Source organism: Meleagris gallopavo, chromosome 4 (genome assembly GCF_000146605.3).
Source record: "Meleagris gallopavo isolate NT-WF06-2002-E0010 breed Aviagen turkey brand Nicholas breeding stock chromosome 4, Turkey_5.1, whole genome shotgun sequence".
Taxonomy (NCBI): Eukaryota; Metazoa; Chordata; class Aves; order Galliformes; family Phasianidae; genus Meleagris; species Meleagris gallopavo.
This window is the reverse complement of record NC_015014.2, coordinates 68,549,372-68,568,743: the sequence shown is the minus strand read 5'-3', so window position 1 is coordinate 68,568,743 and position 19,372 is coordinate 68,549,372. Positions and strand designations below refer to the sequence as shown.

The 19,372-nt window shown below is 43.5% G+C and overlaps 1 protein-coding gene across 1 annotated transcript; it reads left to right on the top strand.

Moving 5' to 3' along the window:
* The first annotated feature begins 57 nt into the window (after positions 1 to 57).
* RNF103 (ring finger protein 103) lies at positions 58 to 16,888 on the top strand. Its single transcript, XM_010710601.3, has 4 exons — positions 58 to 183; positions 1,695 to 1,834; positions 13,072 to 13,187; positions 14,865 to 16,888. Exons 1-4 carry the CDS (start codon positions 111 to 113, stop codon positions 16,432 to 16,434), a joined length of 1,899 nt encoding a protein of 632 aa, XP_010708903.1. The 5' UTR covers positions 58 to 110; the 3' UTR covers positions 16,435 to 16,888.
* Positions 16,889 to 19,372: the final 2,484 nt, after the last annotated feature.

Below are 19,372 nucleotides of genomic sequence, written 5' to 3'. Positions count from 1 at the left end.
GTTCGGAAGGCCTCGGCCAGGCTGCCGAGAAATGGTTTCCCATCGGGAGGGGGTTTTTGCTATCGGGTGTGCAGCGCAGCGCTTGGCTCCCTGTGCTCGGCTGAAAGCGAATGTCATCCGCCGTGAAAAACGAGGAGGAAAGAATCCGAGGAGGAAAGAATCCAAAGATACGCAGGCTGGCGGGTTGCTATTTATTATTTAGTTGGGGCCGGTTCCGCGTCCCTTTCCCTACGGATCGCTTGTTTGCTGAGAGGTGTCATCGGGACGGGGATGAGGGAAGCAGAGCTGTGGGATCAGCACGTGCTGTGCCTGGAAAAGTGCTGCAGAAGTTGGTACAGAGCCGTGGAAGTGGGGGGCTGTGGGGCGCCTGGCAGCGCTGAGAGTGGGCAGAGCTGCAGGAGTGCGTGGAAAGTACAGATGGTGGCCCAAAGGGAAGTGGCCCAAAGGGCTCGAGATGGGCTGATGTAATCAGCGTAGTGCCAGCCAAGCAGGACATTGCTGCTTGTAAATCACCGGGCAAAGGGATGCTGTTAGAGAGAGAAAAATCCTGGTGCTCGGTAAGGGAACCAGACAGAAATAAAGAGAAGGGTTTGGATGAATACAGGGAGGGTCACAGCCACAAAATGCTAACTGGCTTTAATAATTGATGTTAAAACTGGACAGCTAAATCTAATTTGCTTGTATTGTTCGTTGTTTATTTATGTTGTTTATTCACTTCGCTGCTTCACCAGTAGGCACCAGGAGGCAATTTCGGTTTTGTTTCCAATCACTTTCGCTCTTTGGCTGTCACGTACTTTCATGATGTCATTATGTTTGGGCTGCAAATGCTGCAGGGAAGTGTTTAACGCCAAACAAACTGTATTAACTGACTTAAAATGTCATGGAAACAACTCTAGTGCCAATAGGCTTTGCAGAATTTTTCTCTAATTTTGAAGTTTGAATTCCATGAATACTTTTTTGAAAGCTCTCAAGTGTTTCCGCTGTAACACAGGACTTCTTTTCCCCCCCTCATTTTGTACGAAGTAGCCTCTTCGGGCAAGGCTTCATTTCTTCAAGTTTAACATATTAGTTGCAAAAATAGCAGTTGTTATTAAGAATGTTAGTAATGATGGCAGAACAAAACATGGGAAGGAAATGAGGTTGTGGGGGAAACATCAAATGATTTCACCACGAGCCCCTTTTATCGCTAGGGTGGAGTTGATGAGAACTAATTCGCAGTTTTGTAAACAGAACCCAACAGCTGAATTGTTCTGTGTTGGATTTTTGCTTCCTGTAGGACACTCAACACGTTTTTAGGTACCATATTACTGATTGAAATGCTGTTCGAATGATCAGTGCTAAGGATTTGTTTGTTCCAAATGCAAGTCAAGATACGTGAATTCAAATTGCTGCCTGCCACTGAGATGCCGTTGTTTTCGGATAGGGAGGCTCAGGAGATGTTCATTTACTCTCATGTGTGGTATGTCTCTGTAATCAGAAGCGTTGTCAGATTGTTCATAGTCAGGTCTCTATAGATGGAACTAAAATAACTTTAGTTGCCTTCCTACTGATAAGGGTTTTGAGCACCCATTTAAAATCTACCTAGTGAAACTGCTGCTTTCTGAAATAGAATCACTGTTACTATTAGAATTTGCTGCTATTAAGTAATCTGTCATGATGTTTTAACTGAATGCCTCCAATTGCTTCTTTTTCAGGTGACCTTATGGAAGGGGAACTTTATTCTGCGCTCAAGGAGGAAGAGGCATCTGAGTCAGTTTCAAGTACGAACTTTAGTGGTGAAATGCATTTCTATGAGCTTGTAGAAGACACAAAAGACGGGATCTGGCTGGTACAGGTATGGATATTTTATCGTGTATTTTTATGTATCACATTCTAAGTAAGCTTTGAAGAAGGAATTTTTGAGGGTGGTTAACTAGAAGAAAAATGTGCAACAGGGAGATGGTGGCAGAGAAAAACCACATCAGGGAGAGCACAAGGAGCAAATCTAATCTAAAAATTGAGCAAGACTGAAGTGACAGAGTTCCTATACAGAGAAGAAGAAAACCTATTGCTGAGTGGATTGCTTTTTGAAAACAGATGCTTTACAGTCAGCAGACAAGCAGAGCAGCACACACTTTAGCACACAGACTGCACAAGTACTTGGCCCTGATACTGTGCAAGTTTGTGTATAGTGTGAAGTAAGTGCATTAGGTATATATACTCCCAGTTGGCACAGGAGCAGTGCCTCTGGTCTTGCTCTTCTTTTATTACATGCTCAGACCTGATTGGTTTAAGTGTCTATTTATTTAAGGGGCTCAGAGCACTTTAGCAGTCTCTCTTACCTCTTCACAAATGAGAAAGGTACAGCTTTCCAATCCAGCAGCTTGTTTGCACAGTATGTTCTGAAAACTTAAAGTTTGCCTTTCCCCAAACCTTGTGGGCCCATTGATTTGCAGCGTGCTTCCCCAGGGCTGCATGAGAACGAGAAAATATTTAGGCTTCTGCAGATGAGGCTCTGGAACAATTTATCATCGCTCTTGATAACATATGAGAACATAAGATAAGTAGTCTAGATTAAAAATGTGAAAAAATACTTTCCTTCATCAACTTCTCCATTGGTAAGAGATCTTTTTAGGCAAAAGTTCCCTGCTACCAGCCACATTGGGCAATCAGACTTTTCCACCAGGTAATTCATTGTTTAGCTGACAGCTCTCCTTCTTGCATTAAACAGTTTGTCTGATCTCCTCCTTTCATGTTTTCTATTTAAATTGATTATCAGGATTTAATGACTTTCTGTTACTAGAGCTATGCTATTGCCACCTCTGAAATAGGCAATGAGATGAAGGATTACCTGTGTAGTCAAAATGGCATTGGCATTTTGGAAATGATCGTTGAGTCCAAATTTCAGGTTTAAATCATACAGAAGGGAATCCTTCAAGCAGAGAGATGGCTGTTGAGTGACATTGTGCTTACTGTCTCTCAGCTAGCTGACAAATGTGAGTATGATGTGAAAAAACTCCTCTCCATACAGTTCAAAAGAGTAAAATGTGGCAGTTTTCTATTGTCAGTTGTTTGCTGAATTTTAATGGTAATATATTTTCAGCCAGCTTCATAATAGCCAGTCAGTCAGGCTGCATTTTGATATCTCAGATGTGATGAATGTTGTCATCATCTTGGAAATATTTGCACAGCTATTCAGTTGGTCACAATAGCTGTGGAAAGAAACATTATTGAAATTTACTGAATAATTTACTTGCTGAATGCTGTTGGTCTCTTTCTCCGCAATGGAAACCACTCAAGATATCGAATTTCTTTCTTTCATTTATGCCTTCCCTCAAGTTTTCATCGCTATGTTTTCATTTGTTTCCCTTGCCACGATTACTTCATTCCTGCACTCGATTCTTTGTGTCCTTTCACAGGTTTTTCCCTGCCCTTTTCATGTGCCTTTTCCCCACAAATCTTCCTGTTACCACCTTCCAGTTCCAACTCCTGATTGCTCTCCGTTACCCATTCTCCTTTACCGTTAGGCATACTGTGGAAACAGCTGCTCAGCTCAGAGCTTAGGCAGGGGACAGTGCAAGAGCGAGGATGCTTTATGTAGAGGTTCAGTGACCACAGAGAAGGGAGGAATGGTCTGCTCTGTTGTTGCTGCTGGCTGGGAAACAGAAAGGAGCTCCAGGTTCTTTCCTGACCCTGAATCTGTTCCACAGAGGCTGGGAAAGCAGTGGAGGGAGAGGAATGGTTCTGGCTCAGCTCACACAGTGCTTGTTGGTTGAGTTGGGTTTGGAGATAATCATGATGATGTATCAGAAGATGAAGACTCAGAAGACTTTAATTTTCCAGTATGTGAATGAGATTTCTGGGGTGGCACAAGCTGGTAATTTAATAGCATGCATTGTCTGCAGAGAATGTGAGTAAAATGAGGAAACTACGATTATTTATTGATTTCCTGATAAATTTAGAGGTGAATTTATCATTTAAAGCTAGCAAGACAAACCTGGAAAAAGTCAGAGATCATATACAGGGAAACCAAGTGTTTTGTGGCTGTGTTCCGTTTTCTGGAAACCCACATGCAAAGAATTGAGGTTTGGTGGTACAGCAGTAGTTTGTTTACCAGTGTAGCTGCTAGCAAGTGTCCCATGTTCCTCTATGGGGCTTTCGTAGAGCCTCAGCAGCATGTTCTCTCTCTTATTAGCTCATGATCTCATCACCTTTCCTTTTATGTTTTTCTTCTTGCTTGCCAGCTGCTGTTACGCTCTTCTCTGGCGAGCAGGAAGGATGAACGGTAGCTTCTGGAGCAGAGAATGGTGCTGCTTGGTTTATTGGCAGAGGAGTAACTCAACAGTCTTGCTTTTCCAGGCTCTGCTATGCCTTAATGCTCTCTGGTTAGCCTGTACAAGCCTGTCACATCCAACAGTGTACACAGCCATTAAGACTTTTTAAAAACATCCGATAAAAGATCTACAGATAAAAAAAAATCTTTGAATGAAGATAAAATCTAAATTTATGCTTTTCTTTTGTTTAAAAAAAGACCTTTTGTAACATGGTGTTAGAAAGAAGCAAAGAGATCTTCATTCTTGGCTTCAAGGCAGCAGGACAAACATGTCCAGTAGCCAGCATGGCTGGGAGAGATGCGAAAGATGTGACTATGGGTGGAAAATAATAGCACTGTCTCAGTTGGAATAGATCTTCAAGATGACCAATATGACCAATCCAGCCAACTACCTGACCTGCTGTGTGCCAGCAATAAGCCACGTCCTGTAGTGCCATGTCCACATGCCTCTTACATCCCAGTCTGTTCTGCATCCGAGCTTCATGTTCAAGAGGTGTAATCACAGAGTGAGGGACGTTTGTGTGGAGTTTTGGTCATCTTTCTTCTGTTTTGATTTGCTTTTGCTTGCATGCAGAGTAATTTTCATATTTGCCTTTTCGAATTTGCCAGGTGACTGCTTGTTCTCATTAGAAGGAAATTAGGTATAAGCACTCAGATCATTTAAAATACGTTGTTCAGTGTTTGTGCCATTTTTTCCAGTGGCCCTTCAGGATCATTTACCATAGGATACCCCATTTTAGCCTTCAGTATCCTTCTGGAGATCCTTCTTATCCAGCCAAGGGTGTAGAATACCATCAGCTGAAATGTAATAGTTCTCACAGTGCCTGCATATCTTTGTTAATTCATTATAACAGCTCATTCATTTTCAGCCCCTGCATGTGGAGAGGACTGAACAGAGCTGTTCAGATTGGTGGGTAGAACAGCTTGCCTGCCTTGAAAAACTATGTGTAATTTCCAGGTAGTTAATTGTTATGTGCTCTGATGGATGCACTCTTCTGTCTTTGCCTATTTTAACCAAATTTCTCATCGTTTCTTTCTTGGAAAAGACTAGTTAAAAAAAAAAGCAAATAACAAAAAACAAAAACCAGACATCTTTAATCCATAGAGATGGAATGTGAACTAGTTGTGAGTCCTTGGCATAGAGTGACTGTGTGGAAATTCAGTTTCATCAGCACAGTGCAGAATAATAAACTGTGTGTGAGATGTCTTGGAATGAATGAAGGTGCAGACATTCTTGGATCATCATAGAATCATAGAATGGCCTGGGTTGAAAAGGATCACAATGATCATCTAGTTTCAACCCCCCTGCTCTATGCAGGGTCGCCAGCCACCAGACCAGGCTGCCCAGAGCCACATCCAGCCTGGCCTTGAATGCATTCAGAAACATCATAAATAGGCATTTTCCCATTTTCCCATTCTTCTAGTAAGTAACACACCAGGTGAGTTTTAATTAGATGTATTTCTGTGACTTGTCCCAGTATCTCTACTGTTTTATCTGTGGAAGGATAGTAACGTAACAGTTAATGACAAAAAAAAACAAAACAACTATGTAAGACACATAGGAAGCTGAATTAATGGACCAGTGTTTTTCAGCTTTTATATCTTTGTGGATGCTTCCATAGAGCATATGTGCTCTGTGCAGAGCTATGAGGCTGCCTTTGCTCGCTTATCCACTACAGCACCCTGACTGAGTTCCTGGTCCTCTGTGATTCTGGATATCTCAGACTGGAGAGTGCTGAGCTGTGCTGACAGCTCTCACACATGTGTGACCTTACCGCTGCCTTAAATAACTTAGAAATGGGTTTTGCTTTTGGCAAAATCATGCAGGTCTTTCCAGCTTGGCGGTCTGAGTTCCTTCGTGCAGAGATTGCCTTGCTGACTGCTCCTGGGAGGACTGCCTGGATGTGTTTGTGTGCAAAGGCTGATGATAATTCTTGAATTCCCAGGTTTTGTTCTTCCTTGCGATTTAATCTGTGTTACAGCTCCCCAGTGCCCTGTCTTGATGGGTACTTGAAGCTGTCTTTGTGGCCAGGCAGTAAAACCAAATTTTCACTATTTGTGTGTATTCAGAACCTTGTGTGCTCAGTATGAGCAGGTGTGCCTGACACCTGGTGTCTTGGCTAACTTCCAGTTTGGATAATGTTGCAGCTTCCCTTGGTGCTTTCATTTGGATAGCTTTCTCTTCCTTTAATGGCACACGCTCATATCCCATAATGGCTCAGAGATGCTGCCAACATGAATATTTTTCCATCACAAAAATAATAATGTAGAAAACACATGTGCATCTCTGAGCTTCTGTTGTGTCGTGGCGTCTCCGTTCTGCTTTTCTATTTTGTTCCCTTTTTCTCTTAGTGTTCCCATCTCTGGTGCAATGTAACAAATACAAGTAGAGTGGCTCTTAATCAAACGAGCGAAGCACAAGGGTTGTTGAGTAGCAAAGTAAATAATCTGTCAGGATGTTTTTCTCTGTAGTGCTGCTGAGGTTACTGTGGGTTTCTGAGGCCATTGGACTGGGTAATAGCTAGATTTAAGGAGTGATTTTAAAATGTCCTCTTTACAGAGCTGCCTGTCACAGCTCTTCAGGGTCTGTATCTTTGAACATACTGTGGTTTGCTGCATGGAAGCTCTTTCCTCCATCTTGCAATAGTTTTTACACATCAAATGGTTAGTACGTTTCTTTTCTTTGTATGTCTTAACTATCAGAGGAGGAACAGAAAATAATAAGGAGCTGGAATTGGTTAAAATAATGAGTGCTGAAGCACCACAAAGTGTTGTTTGTTCTTCATTTTTCAGTGTCTGACTTTCCTTCTCATGCCTTGTGATGTTTGAATAATTTCCGTGGTGGGTGAGCTTCAAAACTTACCGAGACCACTTCTTGTTAGAAAGGCCTGTTTTGAAAGCTTTGCACAGTGGTGTAAAAGAGATTGAGCAATATCTGATTTGAATGAACAGAAAATAGGAGAGTGCTCAAATGAAGCTTCTGTCCTGTTCTGCTCAAACGCTGCTGGGCTACCAGAACAGGAATCTCTACATATTGCTACAGGAAATGTTTCCTTGAGTCTCTTCAGTAGCCATTACAACTTTTCCTGGTACTTATCCTCTTAAAGTTTCATAGAATAATTGTGAAAAATCCTTAACAATGGCTGGGAAGTTACGGTGCAGCTGCATCAGTGAAAGTTATGAAGTGGTCACTGTGGTGTCTGTGCATTTACCTGAAGGGCTTTCCTTTTGGATTAAGCAAATCGGATTAAGCAAATGACTGTTCACAAGGGTGGATAGTGATAGGACAAGGGGGAATGGTTTTAAACTGAGACAGGGGAGGTTTAGGTCAGATATTAGGAGGAAGTTTTTCACACAGAGGCTGGTGACACACTGGTACAGGTTGCCCAAGGAGGCTGTGGATGCCCCATCCCTGCAGGCATTCAAGGCCAGGCTGGATGTGGCTCTGGGCAGCCTGGTCTGGTGGTTGGTGACCCTGCACATAGCAGGGGGTTGAAACTGGATGATCATTGTGGTCCTTTTCAACCCAGGCCATTCTATGATTCTAAGAAATGTCTCACTGACATTGTCTTATTTTTCAGAACATTTATGTTTCTTTCTCTGGGGTATTTGCTCTTAAAGTCTGTCTGCTTCTTTAATGTCATAACCCTGGCTATTTTAACTTATAGATCAAAATGATTTTATTAATTAGGTTCTTAATTGGCGTCGCCTATTTATGTCCCATGGGACTGTTCTGTCTAATTCAGAGTCAGAAGAACTCTTCCAATGCAAAAGCTACTCACACAACTGCCTGCTGAAATCACCACGATGTTAGTACTTCCAAAGTGATATGTCCCCTATGTCCCTCAATTCAGATTTTCTATTGGCTTCAAGTTACACCAGGGGAGATTCAGGTTGAGTGTTAGGAAGAACTTTCTGAAAAAGTGGTCAGGTGCTGGAATGGGCTGCCCAGGAAGGTGGTGGAATCACCAACCCAGAGGTGTGCAGGAAATGTTTAGATGCTGTTCTGAGGGTCGTGGCTTAGTGGGAAATCTTGGTGATAGGTGTGCGGTTGGACTGGGTGATCTTGGAGGTCTTTTCCAACCTTAGTGATTCTGTGATTCTGTAGTTCTGTGCTTTTTGTTTTGCTTGTTTTCATGTGATATCTGAAATCCATCTTTTTAGATATCTGGTTATATAGTGGGAAGTGGAAAAGAAAACTCAATTGCAAGACATGGAAATTGAGGAGCTCTCCAAGGTGCAGTCTTTCCATCTTTGCTTTGCACATCTTGGTAGCATAACTTACCTGCAGTATTTCACAGTAGTTGCTTGGGAGTCTCCTGACCTTTTGATGTGTTTGAAGAAACTCATGTCTGAGTCTCCAGAGAAAGCTTGTAGATAGATAGAGTCCAACGAGGGCCGAAACCTTCTTTCCTGTTTCTTCTGCCACACTGATTGTTCCACTCATGCAAATTGACATTGACATGAAGAGGAAGAACAGTAGTTCAGATCCAGTCCTCTGGCCTGGGTGAGGAGTACAGTAGGTACCAGATGTATTCCATGCTGTAGGATTGTCAAATGGCATGGTAACTTTGATCCTGTTGGATTCTCTTAGCGCATTAAGATGATTAATGGATTAATTGGATTATCTTCTTTGTATTATTTGTCACTCTGACAGGTGATATTTTGCAGAACGTGAACGCAGCTAATAACAAGAAGAACTTGAAGGGCTTGTATTCCTGTAAATGTCATAGATGTTACCCAGCAGTGCTGGCTGATCTCATAAAATATACTTGTTTTTTTTTCCTATGAGCTTTCTCTTGATTTCTCCAGTTGGAGTGGAACAGATGGCAAAAAGGGACCTTCTTGATTAGTGAATTCACCTCTGCTAGGCTGTGGAGTACGTGTGTATAAAATACCTTGCTCTTTCTTTAAAATAGGTTGTCTGTGTGTGGTACTCCTGTTGACTGTTCCATTCGTCTTGGAAATGTGCCCTGACTTTAGGCCTGAGGGTATTCATGGCTAATTTGTTCTGATTGTGCTTGAATTGACATTGCCCTTCAATTCCAGTGACTCCAAATGCCTACCTTGCTACTCCCAGTGCATGAAATCAGTCAAGCAGTTTGCTTTTGCCGGGTGTGATATTTCCTAGTGCTTGCTTATCTCACACTAGTTACTACTGATGCCATACAGCCCTGCTGGATCAGCTGGCAGCCCCACGCTTCACATCCTGCCGTGCTTTCTACCTGATGAACTCCCTGTGTCCTGTTTGCTATTGATTTCAATTTCATTCCTGACACTCTGCTTTATGAGTTTTGTGCAGCTCTTCCTGTATGGCATTACAATCCTCTTTTTTCCCTGTGCTCCCCAGCTGTGTGTCAGCTGTGAATGGCTTTGGGCTTTCTGCAGGAAGGGCAATAATAGGGACATATACTGACCAGATCTCTGAGAGAAATCTATTAAGAACTCTGTTAATATCTTTCTGGCATTTTGATATTTTCTTGCCTCAGCCAATTTCTGATTTACTTTCTGATGATTTTATTTTTTTACTCATGACAAAAATTGATCCCCATTTTAACTGCAAGCTTCCCATGCAGCACATTACTAATGCTTTACCAAATTGTGAAAAGATGACTACCTTTCCTTTGTCTTGAAATCCAGTTCACTGTCTCCAGGAGAGGATTGTTTTTTTTAACTCTCATCTTAAGCAGGAATGATACAACTTCAGTAATTCCAACCTGAGCAATTGAATGATTCCATGCTGAAGGGGGTGGGAAATTCAATCATCTCTGTGCCTTTAAAATTTGCTCTGCAATTTGTTGAGATCAAAGTAGTGGGATAATTTTTTTCATTTGCTCTTAAAAATAGTAACTAACTTCCCATCAGAGTGCAAATCACCGTGACGTTGGTTTTATAAGAAAGGTTTGCAGGTGGATCTGTAATTCTTTGTGCTCGTATTACAGTTCTGCTTTGTCTGATTTGAAGTGCATGATATTATTTGAGTTATGTTTCCATCTTCAGGTGCCATAAACATGCTAGCCTGTCCCCAGCCAGCCATCTACTCTTCATCTGATAACAGAGACAGAGCACTAAGTTCATTTTCGAGACAACTTTTCCCCCTTACTTTAAATACAAAATTTGGATTTCTTTGATGCCTCGAAGAACTTGCAGACCTCTTGTGCATTCACTTACCTGCTCTCCTCAGCCACAGTTCTTGTCAGCTAACTGTCTTATCTGATGAAAATTCACACTTCTTAAATCAGATGTGTTGGAAGTGTTTGCAAGTTATCTTTAGACTGGATTACATTGTGGTTGCTTACCCTGTAGTTGACACCCTCTTCCACAGAGATGATGGAGTACTGTGTTCAGTGTTGGGCCCCTCTCTGCAAAAAAGATGTGGAGGCCCTGGAGTGTGTCCAGAGAAGGGCAGTGTTGCTGTGAGGGATCTGGAGCCCAAATTTTATGGGGAGCAGCTGAGGGAGCTGGGATTGTTCAGTGTGGAGAAGAGGAAGCTCAAGGGAGACCTCATCGCTCTCTGCAACTCCCTGAAAGGAGGTTGGAGCAAAGTGGGAGTTGGCCTCTTTAAACAGGTAACAGTGATAGGATGAGAGGGAACAGCCTCAAGGTGCACCAGGGGAGGTTCAAGATGGATGTTAGGAGAAAGTTCTTGTTAGAAAGAGTGGTGATGCATTGGCACAGCTGCCCAGGGAGGCGGTGGAATCACCATCCCTGGAGGTGTTCAACAGTTATACAGATGAGGCACTGAGGGACATGGCTTTTTGGTGAGGATGGGTTGAACTCAGTGAGCTTAGAGGTTTTTTTCAACTTTATGATTCTATGATTGCTTTCCAAAGTGCCTCTGTGCAGTGAACTCCCAATGCTGTCAGTGGGCGTTGCCTACAAGGGACAGCTGCAACAGTCATCTTTGGTTGTGTTGTTTTTTGGTAATGAAGACATAAAAAAAGCATGAGCTCAAAGCATTTTGCAAAGTGTGCAAAACCATAGGAAAGTTCTCTCTATTTGGTTATGAAACAAAAATTGCCAACTCTACCCTTGTCTTCCAAAGTAACTTTCTCCAAGAGCACAGACTTTGATAGGATGGGAATTAGAACCACACAATCATAGAATCTTTAGAGATGGAAAGGACCTTTGAATGCTATCTAGTCCAACTCCCCTGCAGTGAACAGGGAATCTACTATTAATCTAGCCTGAAAATCAGGCAGTACCAACAGCCAGTGTGACAAACACAGTGAGACATACTGATGACCTGTCTGCAGCACTTCGCATTCTCTGGGCACTGGCAGTGGTATTGTAGTGTAGTGTAGTGAGAAGGATCTCCTAGCAGTTGGCCCAAAGAGTAATACACTTTCCAACATTTTATTTCAGTACTTCTTAATAAAATGTAATGACTCCTCACTACGCCAGGTGCCTTTATTGTGCTGTAGTAGCTTTGGGGATTTTTTGATATAAATGTCTTAAGTTGTCTTTAGGAATGTGGCCTCTTTGGCTTGAAGTATACACAAGAAAGAAATTGAAAATACCCTGTAGGTGATGTGAAGAAGCCTCAATAACACAGCAGTGTCCCCAGCTGGTTGTCTGGGTGCCTGAAGGTTACACTTAGCCAGCCCATGGGCAGGCAAGCTACGTGATGTCTGCGTTCCGAGAAGAGCTGGAAGGATTCCCATCTCAATCTTCAACTGTGATTTTATTTAAACGCATCGAGCAGTGCAATCTGTAGCTTCAGTTTAGCTTCGTGTCTCTGTATAGGACATCCTGTGCAGTAAATCCATTTACTTTCAGTTTCTGAATGGATGCTATTTAGCACAAAGCAGATACATTTTTGAGTCTCAGAGGCTAGGCATGCTTTCCAGCCCAGTGTCTCAGCCTGTACACAGTGAGCTCTTCATCGTGCTGACAGCTTAACTTAGGGAGGAGAGCTGATATTTCGGGTTATGAAGCCCAGAAATGATTGGGAGCAGTTTAATGGTGGGTAAACAAATACCTAACGAATAGAAGTTTTAAAACTTGGTTTAAAAACATGTTTCAAGTGGTTGCCAGTCAGCTTGTGGAAGCATGTGAGGCATTTCTAAAATAGAAACTGTGACAGCTCATGGAATAACACATGATCAGGCATGTCATTCAGCATTAGCTGCCAGCAGCAGGCAGGCAGGTTCTCCTTTTTTTCCCTTTCCCTGTACAGTTATTAATCAGTCCTTATCCTTAGCTTCTACAGGTGTCAGCAACTTACATGTAGATAACCAGAAGTACTTCTTTAATACAGTAGGTTATGGCAAATTAGACCTTGGGATCTATCACAGTGAATTACCATCTTGGAATTGCAGGTGGGACATGGGAGTTGGTGGAACAGTCACATAACCTCATGGACTGAGTCACCAGCACAAGATTTTTGGGTATTATCTGAGAGTTTAATTATTAGTTTCCACTTCTCAGAGGTGGTTGATGGCAGAAGAAGCTGATGTCAGGTACAGACACTTTACCTTTATGCGTTTTATCTGCATTGAGACAGTGTTTCTTTGGTATGTTGTAAGTTAAAATGACAGTGTGCTTTTTTGCCTCTCTGCACAAAGAGTATTTCTGTCTTAGAGTGTCACTCACCAAAGACACTCAGTGCAACTGTGTTCTGTGTTCCTATTGTATTGTCTAAGGGAAGGGGAAGGTGGTATCAAGAGTGTCCAGATCTCTCTTTTCATGAAATTTGCTCTTTATTTTGGAAAGCCAATTTACTGTGATACTGAATTATTATCTTTTTTTGGCAATAGGTCATAGCAAACGACAGAAGTCCACTGGTGGGTAAAGTCCACTGGGAGAAAATGGTGAAGAAAGTATCAAGATTCGGCATACGTACTGGCACTTTTAACTGTTCCAGTGACCCCAGGTATATTCTTAAAGGATTATCCAGAATATTTAAGGCTGAGCTGTATTCCAGCAGCAGGGCTTCCTGCGTTGTAAAAGCAGCTGTGATAGAAGGTGCTTTTATTTATATCTCTGCTAAAGTCTCTTCAGAATTCTCTGCTACATTATTTATCAGCATCATAAACACAGGTCTGCAGCTTCCTAAAACACTGTGGGGGAAATACATGATTAGACTGTGTAGAGCATCATACAGCAGTGGTAGAGAATGAGTAGAAGAACCTGGCCTTAGGGCATTCATGGACAGGAACTGTGCTCGCTTAGAATGAAGTTGAATATAGCCCATATAAGAGAGCTCTGGGTTGTAGAGATGCCTTTTTGCCATCTGGAAAGGAGAAACACAGGTGAGCACAAAGCTTCAAAGCAGTCCCTACTTCTCAGGATTATTGCTGTCCTGTTCCTTGACAAATGTATGCATGCTTCCATATAAACATGAACACACCCTTTGTCAGCAGACAGCGTGCTGTGCAAGATTCTCTGTTGTTTACATATGATTTCAAATGAGGAAGAAAAGCAGAGTCAAAGAAGCTATTAATAATCCTGTGCTGCTGCAAAAGCAGTCGTTTTACGGCGTTTTGCTGTAAGCATTTGCTTCACATGACAGGAAATCTTGTCTAGAATTTTGGTCTGGGGATTATGCATGCATCTCATGTATCTCAAATGCTAAATGTTTACAGAAATTGCAAAATTAATTGAAAGGGAAGATTCTTAGACTTGACAGTGTTTAGAGAAATAATCTTATATAGTAAAAGCATTGATACCTGAGTATCTTGAAACTTTGGCAGTGTTTCTCTTTGCATTGCTCCTAATTAGCCTCAATTTTATCATAGAATCCTCATGAGTTCATCCCATTTCAGCCTCTGCTAGTTTTTATGGTGAGCTCTCACCACACAGGTTGGGCTGCCTGCGTCCTTCCAAAATGGCCCCAGTAAAAAGTGCACACCCTTCTCACTTCATTGAAGCAGCTGTCAACATGCCAGTGTCCTGTTAAATTCACTCTGCTGCTGACTGGCAAAACTAGGTTGGAAGGAAGCACTGGGAAAAGTTATCTGAAAGCTACAGGACATTGACTTGCATTGTAATGTTTGGGGTTTTTTTTGGCCAGAATGCCTATGAAAAATAGCTCTACTACCAAAGCTCTGTGGTGTAGACAAAAAAGTCTACTTGCGTACTTCTCAAAGCCAGTTCCAAGGCAAGGTGACTTTAATGGTCTAGAATTAAATCGGGAGGTTGGTGGCCCTACATGTGGCAGGGGGGTTGGAGATTCATGATCCTTGAGGTCCCTTCCAATCCTGGCCATTCTGTGATTCTGTGTGATTCTGTGTAATGTGTGGCCTTGTTTATAATAACCAATGAAAGTGAACACTGTTCCTCTTTCAGCATTTGACACATGCATATCTGCTTACGGCTTTCTTGTAAGATAGATAACAAAAGAGACAAAAGATGGAAAAAGAGATAACAGATGTGTTGTAAGAGTAAGTGCTCTCTGTCAGAGACGATTGGATGCCTGTATTTCATGCTGTTATCTGTAAGAACTCCCAGGTGTTCACCGTGTCTAATTTTTGGGCTCATTAAGGAGATGTAAGGACTGCAGCTGCAGGAGTATACAGCTCCATAATCTAACTTGCCATTTTCTTTGCAGATACTGCAGGAGGAGGGGCTGGCTGAAATCCACCCTCATTATGTCAGTTCCACAAACCAGCACCTCCAAGGGAAAAGTAATGCTTAAAGAATACAGCGGGCGCAAAATTGAAGTGGAGCACATTTTCAAATGGATCACAGCCCACGCTGCTTCTCGGATCAAAACCATTTACAACTCTGAACATTTAAGAGAAGAGTGGAACAGAAGTGACCAGTACCGTGTGAAAATATACTTATTTGCCAGCCTCGACCAGCCTCCAGCCTTCTTCTCTGCACTAAGTGTAAAGTTTACCGGGAGAGTAGAGTTTATTTTTGTGAATGTGGAAAACTGGGACAATAAAAGTTACATGGCAGAAATTGGTATCTACAAGACACCATCCTACATACTTAGGACTCCTGAAGGGATTTACAGGTATGGAAGTAATGCTGGTGAATTTATATCACTGCGTGCCATGGATTCCTTTTTGCGCTCGTTGCAACCAGAAGTTAATGATTTATTTGTTTTAAGCTTAGTTTTGGTTAATCTGATGGCTTGGATGGACCTGTTCATTACGCAGGGCGCTACTATAAAGCGTTTTGTGGTTCTTATAAGCACTTTAGGGACGTATAATTCACTTCTAATTATTTCCTGGCTACCCGTGTTGGGTTTTTTGCAACTACCTTACTTAGACAGCTTTTACGAGTACAGTTTAAAACTCTTCAGGTACTCTAACACAACTACATTGGCTTCTTGGGTAAGAGCCGACTGGATGTTCTACTCTTCACACCCAGCGCTCTTTCTCAGCACATACCTTGGCCATGGTTTACTGATTGATTACTTTGAGAAGAAGAGAAGACGCAATAACAACAACGATGAAGTCAATGCTAACAATCTCGAGTGGCTCTCAAGCCTGTGGGACTGGTACACCAGCTACTTGTTTCATCCTATTGCTTCCTTTCAACACTTCCCTTTTGACTCGGATTGGGACGACGACCCAGATCTGTTCTTGGAGCGTTTGGCCTTCCCTGATCTCTGGCTTCACCCTCTGATACCAACAGATTATATCAAAAACTTACCAATGTGGAGGTTTAAATGCCTCGGCATCCATTCGGATGAAATGCTGGAAACCCTTCAAGACAGCGAAAGTGACTCAGACAGTGAGAACAGAGAGGTCTTCAGCAGTGAAAAAGACATCTCGGAGGAAGATGAGCCAAATACATTTCATAGGCCCAGGGCAGGAGCGCCTCACTGCCGTGCCGACAGCTGTTCTTGTGCCAGTACATGTTGTCACAAGGAGCCTTGTGAACGGAAAGCGAGGTCGTACGGGTCGTACAGCACCGCAGACGAGCCAGATTGGTCAGCGTGGCCCCCTGAGATGTTGCACTGTACAGAATGCGTGGTGTGTCTCGAAAACTTCAAGAGGGGCTGCCTGCTCATGGGCTTGCCGTGCGGCCACGTGTTCCACCAGAATTGCATTGTGATGTGGCTGGCAGGCGGGCGGCACTGCTGCCCCGTCTGCAGGTGGGCTTCTTACAAAAAAAAGCAGCCATACACGCAACCACAGCCTTTGTCCAACGATGCTCCGTCTTAGCCGTGTGTCCGTGTCCTTCATCAGCTTTCGGGATATTACTGCTTGCCTTTTAAATGTTAGTCACTTAAAAGATTACGTGGTTTGAAGTTTTAGTTTAAATGTTAGTGCAGTGAACTAAAATATACACGATGCTAACGTTAATGGCAGAGTTATTTGGTTGCCTTGTGTGTTGAACTGAATGCGTTCTTACCGTACAATAACCTCTTTCTTTTCATCATCCTGAAACCCAATGCTGTTTTTGTAAGCACAAAATCAAACCTCCACCAGAAGCGTGTCCCAGCAAACGTTTACAAGTGAGGATATGGGGGGAATCTAAATTCTAACCGGAGATGATTGCTTAATTTAAGTGTTTCTTATTTTAGAGTCTGTTCAGCACATCCTTGTTGAATAATGTACGTTATAAGACAGTACCGTTTAAAAAGAGATACGTGAAATAAATTATTTTAAAAGGAGATTTGTAATGTTAATTGTTTTGATAAATATTTTGTGTGTATAGTTACAGATGTCTTGCTGGTCTGATTTATCTGTGAAGACAATAAAAATATAACACAACTTTTGTGACTAATAAATCATCTCCTAGGGATGCTGGAATTCATTTCTGTACTGTGAAGGTAGCTGTGGTGTCCCCGTGCGTTGCAGAGGAGTTGGAATAGATGGCCTTCAGAGGTCCCTTCCAGTTTGAAGGATTCTGTGATTCAATGAACCACTGGCCAAGCAGAAGCCAGTCTCACTGAGGTTCTCTCCTTGATCAGGGGTTTCCTAATTGATCACAGATTGCTTTCTCAGACCCTCTTCCGTACAAGCTGTCTCTAGTATCTCATCTGCAGACATCTATGAAGGCTTCATGGTCTCCAGTCTCAAAGCAAACCATCATGAAGCAGCAGAATGCCATGCAGTGACTTGAGCACCCCGTTAAGGTAGCACGTTCCAGATTCCAGGTGTCAGTGTTCTGCAGTGATTTCTGATTGCCTGGAGAAGAGTAACGGCTGTTTGATGCCATGAGAAATGGGGTCTGGTTTCTTTGTATTTCAGTAAGAAACTGCGCCTTTGGTTGTGCCTTTCAGGAATCACCTGACTGCAAATTCGATGAGGAAATTTTGCTTTGTCTCCTCCCCAGTTCTTGCCCATGTGGTACAAAAGGAGGACGATTAACGAAGGCAGTGAAAAGCATAAACACAGGTGCCAGTTGCAGTTCTGATCTATCTCTTTACTGTGCCTCTAGAGACATTTGGGACGTGAGTGCTCACAAAGCCATTTGGCACTGTTTTATCCATGCAGGGGACCTGGACACGTTTGTTCTATCACCAAATGTTTCACACCTCCCATCAGCAGGTGTCATCGCAGGAGGACATTCCTAATAATCAGAAGAGCTGTTTTGAACAGTGCTTCTTTTCTCATATCCTATCGCAGTGTTGAAGTCGGGAGGTAAAAGGGGCATCACCAGCCCTGTTGTACTGCAGAAAGTGTTTTTATTCCGGCAGAGGGCTGTCAGTTCATGTCCTTCATCCCTCGTTACTGAGGCGGAGCGGTGGAAAGGCTCAGTGGGGGCACAGAGCGTGTCAGCTTGCAGTGCGCGAAGCACCATCACACTGAGCCGTGTGCTTACTGTAAGCAGCTCCCAGCCTGCTTGTATTGCTGCACAGCACTTGGGTGGTTTGCTGAGCACCACGAGGGCACGTTGCTACAGCGCTGTGTCCTCGGGGCACCGCGTGCTGCTGGAAACCCAACCCCAGCACACAGCCCGTGCCAGGCCGTGCTACTGGGCGCTGGGTCAGCTGTATTTGTGAACTGCTGTGCACACCTGTTCCAGCTGAAGACTTTTAATGACCTTGCTTACTCTCCTGATCCAATTCTTCTGATAAATGACAGAAAGTGCTGCTTAATTAGCAGAAGAGCCGTAGAGGGCACTTCCATATGTGCAGATAATTACAGCCAGTGGATGGGAATGACTGAAGGGTTTGTCCCCCTGTGCCTGTGAACCCGTGTTACATTAATTGCCGTGATCCAGATCCTGCTGGATGCATCTGCTTCAAAATCCACAGCAGCTGTCCTGGTGGTCCCTGCAGGAAAGAGAAAGCAGTGTTGTGTCTTTATATTAGGAAATGCTCGTGTCCTGTCCGCAGAGGCATCCAAAAGGAGCTTACTGCGAGCTTCCCCCAAACAGTAAAAGCAGGGAGCAGAGAAAAGGCCAGGCCTAGAGCAAGGCTGGCAGTTGCACTGTGAGTTTGCATGGCCCTGCTGGCTGCCTGGTGCCAGCATTGGTGCCCTGTCCTCAGTCACGAGGCTGCTGACCACACTTTCAATGACGGCTGCTTTCCTACGCTGTTTTTCCTGCTCTCTGTTCCCAGAGGAGAGCTCTCCTTTCCAAAGCGTCCTCAGATCTGCTTTCATTCTGCTCTAGGTTTCGGATAAGGGAAAAAAAGACAAAGGTGGACTGTCCGCTTCTGTGACTACGATTAAAATGGCTTTCTGTGGGAACTGGAAAACAGCCACAGAATCATAGAACCATAGAATGGCCTGGATTGAAAAGGACCGCAATGAACATCTAGTTTCAACCACCTGCTATGTGCAGGGTCGACAAGGGTAAGTATAATTGTAAGTCATCACAGTGAGATGAAGTTAACAGCACTTCTATATTCCTGAGCTTCTGCAACCTTTAAACGTCGGCGGTTACTCTGGTGCCACAGGAGGGCACAGGGGGCGGGGCTTACGTGGGGCGTGGCCAATTGGATTAAGTCTCTCCCGCACGGCGGCGCTCAGAGCGGAGGTACGCTCATGCGCAATGAGGCCGGGCGGTGGCCATCGGCGCATGCGCAGAGGGCCGTGCGACGCAAGGCCCCGTCAGCGGGCGGGGCGGGAAAGGTGGTGCCGGGCGGGCCGGTTCCGCCATGGGACTCTTCGGCAAGACCCCCGAGAAACCGCCCAAGGAGCTGGTGAG

Coding starts and splice junctions, on each gene's coding strand:
- RNF103 (XM_010710601.3), top strand. CDS start 111: ATGTCATCCGCCGTGAAAAACGAGGAGGAAAGAATCCGAGGAGGAAAG. Junction 184..1,694: donor AAAGATACGCAGGCTGGCGG/GTTGCTATTTAT, acceptor CTTCTTTTTCAG/GTGACCTTATGGAAGGGGAA. Junction 13,188..14,864: donor AACTGTTCCAGTGACCCCAG/GTATATTCTTAA, acceptor TTTTCTTTGCAG/ATACTGCAGGAGGAGGGGCT.